The sequence below is a fragment of the Erythrolamprus reginae genome, chromosome 1 (assembly GCF_031021105.1).
Source record: "Erythrolamprus reginae isolate rEryReg1 chromosome 1, rEryReg1.hap1, whole genome shotgun sequence".
Lineage (NCBI taxonomy): Eukaryota > Metazoa > Chordata > Lepidosauria > Squamata > Dipsadidae > Erythrolamprus > Erythrolamprus reginae.
Window position 1 is genome coordinate 202,345,266 of NC_091950.1, and position 10,834 is coordinate 202,356,099.

A 10,834-nucleotide genomic window follows, 5' to 3' on the forward strand; every position below is an offset into this window, starting at 1 on the left:
TATCATGTGACCACAAGATGCTGCAATTGTCATGTGAGCTGGTTACCAAGCACCCAGAACACAACCATGTGACTGCAGGGATGTTGTGATAGTTAAGTGAAAGGACTGGTCATAAGTCCCTAACTTTTAACAGTCACTAAATAAATGGTGTAAAGCCAAAGACTACCTATAAGGTTACCTGGCCAAAGGGCAAGACACTAGGAATGTCTATGTACAAAAGCAAAGCATTAGGGGAGAAACATACTTAAATCTAGGCCAAGGATAGACAATTTGCAGCATTTCAGATATTGATGATCTGCAACTCCCCAACATGTGATCTTCTAGATCCCCACAAGAGGATCTAGAATGGAGTAGAACCTCTGGTCATGACCATAATTCATTTCATATCTTTGGTCACAACTCAATTTGGTCATGACCCGAACCTAACCCAAATTAATACACAATTAATACAGGAGCCACACAAGGTTGCTGTTGATTGGCACTTACAAAAATAAATAGCACGGAAGGGAAAATCTGTTGCGGCCACATTTTATTGCCACCCAAATATGTGTTCGTGACCAGATTCAAAAGGTTTGTGAATTTTTTGGTCGGAACCCAATTTGGTTGTGATCAGAAGCATTTAGAAGAGGTTCTACTTATGGTATTTCAAACATTAGAGTCAAGGCCTAAAATTAGCAATAAAAAGCAAGATCCCATGTATTCTGACAAGCTGAAACCAGAGATTAGATATGTCTCCCATCCTGGGAATGATGGGATCTGAAGCTCTGCAGAATCAGACCCCAGCAAAATCCAAGCTGCAGACCATAGAGTGAAACTGGAGGGAGATGGAATACAGGGAAACCACTGGATTCAATAATGTTCAGAAGGGTTACACCTTGCTGTGTTAACTTTTGATGACAATGTTACTTAGATCTGCCATCTTCTGCTTCTTCTCTTCTCTTTGTACCCTAGGACAATCATGAAGTGTTGTACCTCATGATTCTTGACAAAATGCATCTTTTTTTTAATGTACACAGTGACATATGCACCAAAGACAAATTCCTTGTGTGTCCAATCACACTTGGCCAATAAAGAATTCTATTCTTTTCTAAAATGCAGGAGAGGGGGAAAGGAATTTAGAGTAATAAAGTTCAGGCATGGAAATAAGACGACAAATGGCAAGAGAGGAGACACATTGTCAAATATCAGAGCTGCCAAATTGGAATAAGTCAGCTGCCAGGATAACTGGCCTGGGAACAGAATGTGAAACCACATCGAGAGTGGGGGGGGGGGTTGTGCCATATCATGCCGCTACCACTGCGATGCACGTGCAACTGTGTGTTCCCGGCGTCTTTGCACATCTGAGCTAGATTTTGCTTCTGTGCATGCGCAGGAAGCAAAATCTCACAAGGGGACGCACACCTGAGATTTCGGTGGGGTTTTTTTTGCTTCTGCGCATGTGCAGGAGCAAAAAGTCACCAAAATTTCCCTCTCTCTTTCATGCATCCCCCTCACAAGATTTTGCTTCCTGTGCATGCGCAGAAGCAAAATCTCACTCGGACGTGCACGCACACCAGAGACACGGAGCTATGCACGCAGCTCCATTTTCGCTACCGGAGCTATGGTATGGGGCATACCAGTAACAACCCGCTACTGATCGAGAAGCACCAAGCATCCAAGCAGTTCCCAAAACATCAAAATGGCATACCATTGGACACCAAGGAACTGGTCAAGGGATGAAGGCCAGGAATGCTCAGATCTAGCTTAACTTTCACTATAATTTTAGTGAAAGAACCTATCACTTCAACCATATGGAGTCGAGGGTCTTTCTTTACTAGAGACTAAAGTTGGGGCAGGTCTGACATGGCTCATTCTTTGTGCTTAAATTCTTTTGCCTGTTTTATGTTAACCAAACCTGGTTGTCTTTCATCAAAGCCTTTGTGGCTTTGATGAGAGAATTGATGCTATAACTCTGAATGGTACTTTGGCTTAGCTCTAGTAACACTACTGAAACTATTTGAACTGAGTTCCGATTTTATAACCTGAATTGGCCAATATGTAAATTGCTTTACCGCACCTCCAACTATTTGTTGGGATCGTCTTAGGCAATGAAAACATTCAACAAAAGGAGTTTAGCTACTGCTTTTATTGTTTGCTTTGACTCAGGAAGAAAAATAAACGAAAAGCTTGTTTGGAATTCTCCATGGAACAGTATTAAGAAGAATTCTAGCTTCATTCCAGTTGAACACACGAAACTGGGATATTTTGAGTTGTGTTGTTCTAAGCTCAAAGGAAAATGTTGGGAGTTTGTATCAATTCTATTACAGTCAATCTATCCCCAGGTAACAAACAGCTGGGAGAGGATGGGGGTAGCAATCTAACACAAGTGGACATGGAGGGGAACCAAAGGAAGGTAGGATGATTTGGGGCAATATGAGCGCAAGCGGCAGATCTTGATGTTTGTAAGATCTGGACTTTCACAAAATGAAAACCAAGCCTGTAACAAATGCTTAACAGACTAAGACTTCAACTGGACACAATTTCATTGTCATGGAACAATGTCTAACATAAGAAACAACAGAAGGCTAGAAACTGCCTCCTTACCTCTGACTTGCAAGGTTTTACATTTGAAATCGTATTCATCTTGAACATCCTCGAGATTTTTTATCATTTGCTCTATTTCCTAGACAACAAATAAGCTCATCAGACATTCAAAATCACTTAATGCAAAACGGTGGTATTTATGAAAAGAAATGTAATGACTTCAATGATTCATTTCACAACACTGTTATCAAAATAGGTCTTTGCTGCCCTAGTTTATCTTTATGACAAAGTCTTAAGATAGGTTGAGTCAAAAAATATGACCAAAGCAAGGCTGACCAGTGAATCTTCAGGCTTAGCAGAGTAACAGATGTTAACCAAAGAGTCCTTTTGTCTCAGGTAAACCAAAATATTCACTGGAATAACCAGGAATAGAAAACCTGCTGCTGTCTAAACAACAACCAGATTTGGATAGATTTAAATTCAAGATCTCTAGCAAATGCTACCTTGTAATAGGCATCAACTAAGTTCATAAGCTGGAGAAGGCTGGTACATGTATCTCTTTTCTTTTCTTTTTTATTTAATTTTTTATTTAATTTTTAACAAGTTTATATTACACACAAACCAGTGCATAGTGAAATGTGCCCACCACCCAATGTGGTGCATTATATTTCCAAATTCTTTGATTGCGTTCCTGACCTATTTCCAATTCTGCCAATAGTGGGGCATGATCTGATAACCAAATACTTTTAATATCTACTTTTATAACTTGTATATTGCCCCCCCCCCTTCAATTCATTAATATATAGTCTATGCAGCTAAATGTATCTCTTTTCTACCTCTATGAGTGTCCCACAATCAACTGGTGCATAAAAAATATGACTACTCAACAAGTTTTGTCATGTGACAATAGCAATAGCAAGATTTTGATAATAGCATTGGGGGACTAAAATCTATCCACTGTTCCCAGACAACCACTCAAATCGTTCTCCAATGTAGCTTATTTTTGCATATACCCCCAGTCTCTGCATCTGAACAAACACTGTGTTCCCCTTGGGGTTATGATATAGCAAAAAAATAAACAGCTTCCAAGGGCCAACTCTTTTAATGCCTTACTAATAGTAATGTAATAGTAATGTCTTACTATGACACGATCCTTCACATTTGTGACTTTTCCATCCAACTCTTTCACTTTGCCCAGCAGCACAGTATTTTGCACACTGTCCGTTTGCATCTGAAATTTGAAATGAGGGAAAAAACATCAGGAATTGAATATATCATGATGTAGAATCCCCTCTAATAAGGCAAATCTGCACAGCAGGAATATTTCATGACCTTTCTTGGGTTGGTTCCTTGCTTTCCATTCTGAGAAAATTCTAAGTTGGGTAGACATGTTAAAATTAGAAAGTGAAGTGCATGATCTATGCCCGTGATGGCGAACCTCTAGCACGTGTGCCAGAGGTGGCATGTAGTGTCCTCTCTGTGGGCATGTGTGCCGTTGCCCCAGTTCAGCTTCGCCGTGCATGCACGAACGCCTTCTTCCAGCCAGCTCGTCTTTGGGTCTCAGCTGCACATGCACAGAGCATGTGCATGGGAGGTACATGTGCATACATGCATGGGGCCCACATGAGCATTGCTTTTGGGGGGTTTGGCCACGCACATGCGCTTTGGGCACTCAGTCCGGAAAAGTTTAGCCATCACTGATCTACATTGAAACTACACAATGTTCAATACAGGATGCTCTTTTCCAGGCATAGAGAGGACAGCCTACCTGATCTGTGGCCTCTGCAGCTTTAAGGATATTCCTTTCTTCTTGGAGACATTTGGAGATCATCAAGGCCATGTACATGGGTTCTTCCACAAAGGTATTCTGGATTATAGCATAAAAGGGGAATGAGGGACTTCCAGGGTGGATAAATATTGTTGATATAATTATTTAAAAAATGAATCCCCCCCCCCATTTAAATTGTATTTTTTATTTTTTTAATCAAATTTATTTTAATAAAATGCTTCTGGAGTAAAAATCTATCTAAATATAGTTTTCTATTTAAGATACATTAATAATTTAGTTGATTTGGCATGAATGAAGCTTAGCTATGTAGCATGAGACTGTGTGTATATTCTGCAATAATTACATTTTTGGTAAACTCATTCAATGAATCCAAGCTCTGCAAGCTGAGATAACATGCACTGCATTGATGCATTCACACAATTTCATGGTAAATATGAGATAAATCATAAAACAAAGTTCAGGAATATTTCTTTATCCCACTGTTTTGCAAATCTATGTACCCTACAATCAGTTTGATAGTTTGAAGAGAAATGCATCTGTACCACCAGGGTCTAAGTGTGAGGAGGAAGGGCGAGCAGTAAAAATGAAAGTGAAACCTTCTAAGCAGCTTATAAATAGAGCACCTGTCATTTCAGATCCATCATGGCAGCACCTGTTAGTGGGCATCCACTCACCTGCTGCCTTCCACCTCCCTCACTTTGTTATGCCTCTGCCACATCGCCAGCTGTCCCATTAAAGTGAATGGGACTATTGGTGAGTCAACAGCGGGTCAGAAGAGGAACAGCCATGGGAGAGATGACAGCTGCTCTTTTAAAAATTATAATTTAAATCGGGTTAATTTCAATCAAGCCTTTTCATTAGTGATTTAAATCATGATTTACGTTGACTTGATTTAAATCAAATCCACCCTGGGGACTTCCAGTATTTTTTTTAATATGCTCACTACTGTCAAAGCAGGTCTCTATTCTACACTCTCCGTTATTTATTTCCATTAAAGAAATGGGTGTCAAAATTCGATTACAAATCACATATTTGTAAATCCTAGTATCACTTTTTTTCACTACTAAGCTAAGACATCCTTCAAACCGGAGAAGTGTTACTTGATATTCCACAGAAATGCTTTCTGCTACTGCATTTATTTAAAAAGCAGCTCCTCAAATTTAAGGCCGAAAAAGAAATGTGTCTGTCGTACCAGAAAAAAAATTTAGAGACACAAAAGTAAGATCTAGCTTCCCACCATCCAGCTAATTCAGCTGGAATTTCCTTCTTCATGATGATGATGATGATGATGATGATGATGATAAATGCGTGTATCACACATGGAGGTAGTTATTAGAAACTACACTGCAAAATATGTCAAACAAAAATGACATAGAAGAATAAAACACCTAAGACTCAGAAGCTTACAACTGTAATTAAGAATTATAAGCTATATGAACACACATGTTCCCTTTCTTCTTCCAGAAAAAGATGTGATAGAAGATAGTAGCTATAATGAGGACACTAACAAGAATTGAGTGAGGGGAGGGAAGGACTTATTCACAGACTCATTGTTATATTCTGCTTGGGATGGCACAGCAAAAAAATTTAAAAGCTTCCTTTCATTACACTGTAGAAATAATCCACGCACTATCAACAGAATTATCCTCAGATATTTTCATAAAGGCAAATTAGAAAATGCTGTTGTGCACTGACCTGGAGGTTTCGTTTACTCTTTCTAATGTTGTGTTGTAATAAAAAATTGTTCTCCTGAGTAAAACGGCCATATTGATCATCCAGCTGTGACAGGAGATTCTGGAAGAGCAACGTAGCCAATGAAAAGTCTTCAGCAGCATGGTCCCTAGAAGAGGAAGCATGCGAACAATAGCATTAGCATATCTTCCATCTCTTTATACTGCACAAACCCCAACACGCTTGAAAAACCCGATTTATTTTTCTTTGCCCTTTTGCTTAGATTAGCAGTCACAAACTGACCCAACTTTACAATAGTCCCCAAGGTATTCAAAATCTGGCGGGGGAATCCATAGTGAATACACATGAACAATATAGAGTACTGTACCAGTAACAGAACCCAGCTGGTTGAGCAGCAATGGAATATCATGAGGGACAATGGCAGTATTTCTAATTCAGTTGCATGTACAAATCTAATTAATAATAATAACAATAATAACAATCACACTATTATTATTAAATTATTACCATCATTATTATTATTACTACCATTATCATTATTATTGTTGTTGTTGTTGTTATTATTATGTCAATACAACTCAGCAAACAAGATCACTATGCTGGATTTCATATTTCATCACCAGTCGGGCGCTTCCCAAGCACCTAGGACTGCGTGATGTAGCGGCGACTTATGTTTGCCGATCCCAGTAAAGCAGCCTTTTGCAATTGACAGATGGAGATTTTGTCAATTCCGATGGTTTTCAAATGTCCGCTGAGATCCTTTGGCACTGCGCCCAGCGTGCCAAGTACCACGGGGACCACTTTCACTGGCTTATGCCAGAGTGGTTGCAGCTCGATTTTTAGATCTTCGTATTTCACTAATTTCTCTAGCTACTTCTCCTCAATTCTGCTGTCCCCTGGGATTGCAATGTCAATGATCCATACTTTCTTTTTCTCCACAATCAAGATACGAACAGGAATTATATGTGCAAACTGTAACTCCAGACAAATTCTGAAGTACTGGACAAGCCACAAAAGAGTCCAAGATTTAAAGTGGAATTGCAGTGTAACTGAATATAATTTATCTTAAATATGCTGCTCTTAGAGTTCTTGAGTGAAACAAAATGCTGATTTATACCAGTTGTTCAAGCTGAGCACTTTCCTCAACATGCACACATGGTTCAGAATTTTTGTATTTTGTGCTGTTATGAAATTGAGAATATAGCTTCCCATTTCTTCATTCACAATATTTAAGAATATAAAATATGAGACTGCATAATCCAATGAAATTTACTTCCTCAGCAAAGTTCCATTAGTTTCTATAGAAATAATTTAACTTCTCATGATTGCTGACTGCATCTTATTCCTGCTTAGAATCATAGCCTTATTTTTTTTAATATAGTTTACACAAATTAAGACTCTTACCAATCTTGGCTTTCTAGCCACTGTGCCAAGTATTGCCTGATCTCCATAGGAAAAGTATCATCATATAGCTGATGCACATGTTCCAAGTATTTAGAATCCAGCTGTTGCAGTTTGGCCCACTGACTCATTCTGTGGAATCAAATGCACAATTATGTAATTAAATGTAGATCTTATTTATTCTTCCTTGCAATCAGCAAAATTTTCAATTAGTTAAGGAACTATCTGAAAGCACATTTCCTCCTTTCCTATTTACATAATGCCATACCACACTAACACACAAAAATCCTCTTTCTCTTTCATTAATGTTAACCACTGTTTATGTGAGGAGGTCAGCATACATTATCACTACCCATTATTTGCTCCCAGAATTGGCCTATTTGGAAATAAGCCTAATTAGCTCTGAAAGTTCTTAATACAAGAGAATTGTAAGATAAAGGAAAAATAATCATTAAAAATCCAATCAATTTAATTTATTTATTTATTTATTTATTTATTCAATTTTTATGCCGCCTTTCTCCTTAGACTCAGGGCGGCTTACAACATGTTAGCAATAGCACTTTTTAACAGAGCCAGCATATTGCCCCCACAATCCGGGTCCTCATTTTACCCACCTCGGAAGGATGGAAGGCTGAGTCAACCTTGAGCCGGTGATGAGATTTGAACCGCTGACCTTCAGATCTACAGTCAGCTTCAGTGGCCTGCAGTACAGCACTCTACCACTCTCAGTGGATTAAGAACAAACCTTACTTATCATGAGATACAGATGTGCCCAAATTAAGTTATAAGAACATGGTCGCATGCAGTGTAATAAAAATTGAATAAATGAATGATAAGCATGCCCTGTTTATATGCAACTTCCGATACATCTGAAGAACACATACTGCAGCCCCAGACTATGATTGATTCAGGGTTTGTATAACCTGTAGTTAATCAAGCTGTCTGTACCAGAGGAAAGGATTCAAAAAGGTTGGCTTCTCAACATTCCAACAGAAGCAAAATTGTGTTATACTTTATGTCATATTGATCCAGCTAGGAAACTTGCATCATTTACTATACAAACCTTATCGATTTTAATTTAATAAATACTACGCATTTAAACAGTAGCATGCACTGTTGCTCACATACAGATAAGGCTTGTTCCTGCAACACAAACCACATATGATATTAGTGTCAGTCATATGGACCAAGTTACAGGCTGTCCTCAACTTATGACGTAATTGACCAAATGTTACTATGTTTTTCCCCAAATTATTCTAAATACCCTCCCCTCCTCAGTCAAAAAGCCACTTTCAAAAATAATTTCCAAAATTCAGCTGCAGGCTAACCTGATGAAAAAGCTTGAGATATAACTGTTTACCAGTAAAGATTGTTATTTCAGGTAGGCGAGTAAAAAATTAATTTAATTTTCTTGGGCTCCAAGATCACTCAGACTGTGACTGCATCCATGAAATTAAAAGAGATAATAAAACTATGGCAAACCTAGACAGTATATTAAAAAACAGAGATATCATCTTGTTGATAAAGATACATATAATCAAAGCTTTTCCCCAGGAGTAATCTCAACTGCTGTGGGATTTAGACCAAAAGACGCTGAGGGACAAAGAGCTGAATTATAGAATTGGAGAAGATCCTTGAGAGTCCTTTGGACTCCAAGATCAAATCAGTCAATCCTAAAGCAAATCAACTCTAGCTGTCCTTTGGAAGGATGTAATACTGAAGCTTAAGCTCAAATACTTTGGGGCCATTTAAATGACAAGGAGAGGCTCATTGGAAAAGACCCTGATGTTGGGAAAGATTGAAGATCCTAGGTAGAGGCAGATATAGGGTCTCCTGCTTGGGCAGGGGGTTGGAATTAGATGACCTGCAAGGTCCCTTCCATCTCTGTTAATCTGTGAAGAAGGCAAAAGGAGAGGGGGCCTTTGAAAGGATGAGAGGGTTAGATCTCATCAACATACATTTGAGCAAACTCCAGGGGACAGTGGAGGGTATGGTGTGGTCATAGAATCAAGAGAAATTGGACACAAGGCAAAGCGACCCTTAAGTTCTGTCCAATTTGACAAGGAAAAATTCTGGCCAGGACAAGAAATATATCTCTATCTCTCTATCCTACCTACCTACCCACCCTCTCCATCCCTCCCTGTCTCTCTCCCACCCTGCCACTCCCTCTTTCCCTATCTCTTCCTCTGTATCTCCCTCCCTCCCTCTCTTTCTTTCTCTCTGTTCTAGGGAATTCTTTGTCACTTCTTCTGGCTTCTTCACAGCCAGCGTTTTTCAGCCCAGGCTGCAAACTAGTGCAAACATTGGCAGTGTCGACTCTCACACAACTGTCTGCACCCCTGCCCTAATTCCAACAGCCCAGCTGATAAATAACAAGTTTAGCAATCCTAACAGAAAAAGGGAGGGAGGGAGAGAGAAAGAAAGCGAGAGAAAGAGAGAGAGAGAAAGAAAGAAAGAAAGAAAGAAAGAAAATGGATCACCTGGCGACCGATGAGGGTTTCAGATTTCGAGGGCTTCAGATTCCAGATCTTAAGATGCAACGCGTGAAAGACCTGGGAGGGAGGCATGCAAAGGCTCCCGCACGAAGGCTTATGCCTAAGACTTAATGCAGATCTACCTGGCGCTTCCAGAACCGAGGATCCTGAACCGTCCCCCACCAGCTTGCTGTCTGCTAAAACGAAAGCACCCTTAAACGGGAAGTAGGGCACAGACCAATCCGCAACAAGCTATTAGAGGGCGTAAGCCAATCAAAACCGGTCCGAGGGGGAGGGGGGATGGCTGTTACGATGAGTTGTCCTCCCTCCCCCCGTTTTTCTACAAATTGGCACGGAGGGGGGGAGAGAGCGAGCGAGGAAAAGAATATTGCGCGGGTTATAATTTTTCAGCGATCGTTTTAATTTTTCCTTTGAGAAGTAAACGGTATTTTACTCGATTTGAAAAGGTCCTCGGCCTGCATTGTTATATACAGCTTCAGCTGGGCGTAAATCCTATTGAATTCTGTGCTATTACCTTCTAGGTCTGATTTGCTGAACGCTTATTTTAGAAAGATGCGCGCAGGAAACGGCCACATATGCAAGACAGTTGCAGGCAGGCAGGCAGGCAGGCATTTGGAAAAGGAGTGGTTATGAATCAAGTCTTCAAATGCTTGGCTTACATTCCGAACAGAATTTGGACCTTCCTCTCAGACTTTTCTGTCTGAGGCGGCAGATCTATCTATCTGTCTGCTTATGTTACGCTCCGAAGCCTTTTGTATTTTTAAAAAAATATTGCATTTTAAAGTGACCAGATGAAAAACGTTCTCTTTACTTTTCATTTCTCTCACGCTTGTTTTTTTCTGTCTGCTTTAAAAATGAATAAAATTAATTTAAAAGGTCATTTAAAAAAATAGTTCAACTGCACGTAATTGTTCACCTTAGTTTCAGCCTTTGG

The 10,834-nt window shown here is 39.6% G+C and overlaps 1 protein-coding gene across 2 annotated transcripts in view; it reads right to left on the bottom strand.

Moving 5' to 3' along the window:
- Nucleotides 1–10,111, bottom strand: part of STAT1 (signal transducer and activator of transcription 1) — a 42,805-nt gene extending 32,694 nt beyond the window's left edge. Inside the window, exons 1-6 of one of the 2 annotated variants that reach the window (XM_070731953.1) lie at nt 10,023–10,111; nt 7,409–7,537; nt 6,008–6,152; nt 4,292–4,390; nt 3,665–3,754; nt 2,584–2,662 (exon numbers count right to left, since the gene is read on the bottom strand). In XM_070731953.1, the coding sequence (XP_070588054.1) occupies nt 2,584–2,662; nt 3,665–3,754; nt 4,292–4,390; nt 6,008–6,152; nt 7,409–7,536 (541 nt within the window). In that variant the 5' untranslated portion in view covers nt 7,537; nt 10,023–10,111. Of the gene's footprint in view, nt 1–2,583; nt 2,663–3,664; nt 3,755–4,291; nt 4,391–6,007; nt 6,153–7,408; nt 7,538–9,885 lie in introns of both variants that reach the window. The other variant, XM_070731952.1, reaches the window with a different exon arrangement.
- Nucleotides 10,112–10,834: the final 723 nt, after the last annotated feature.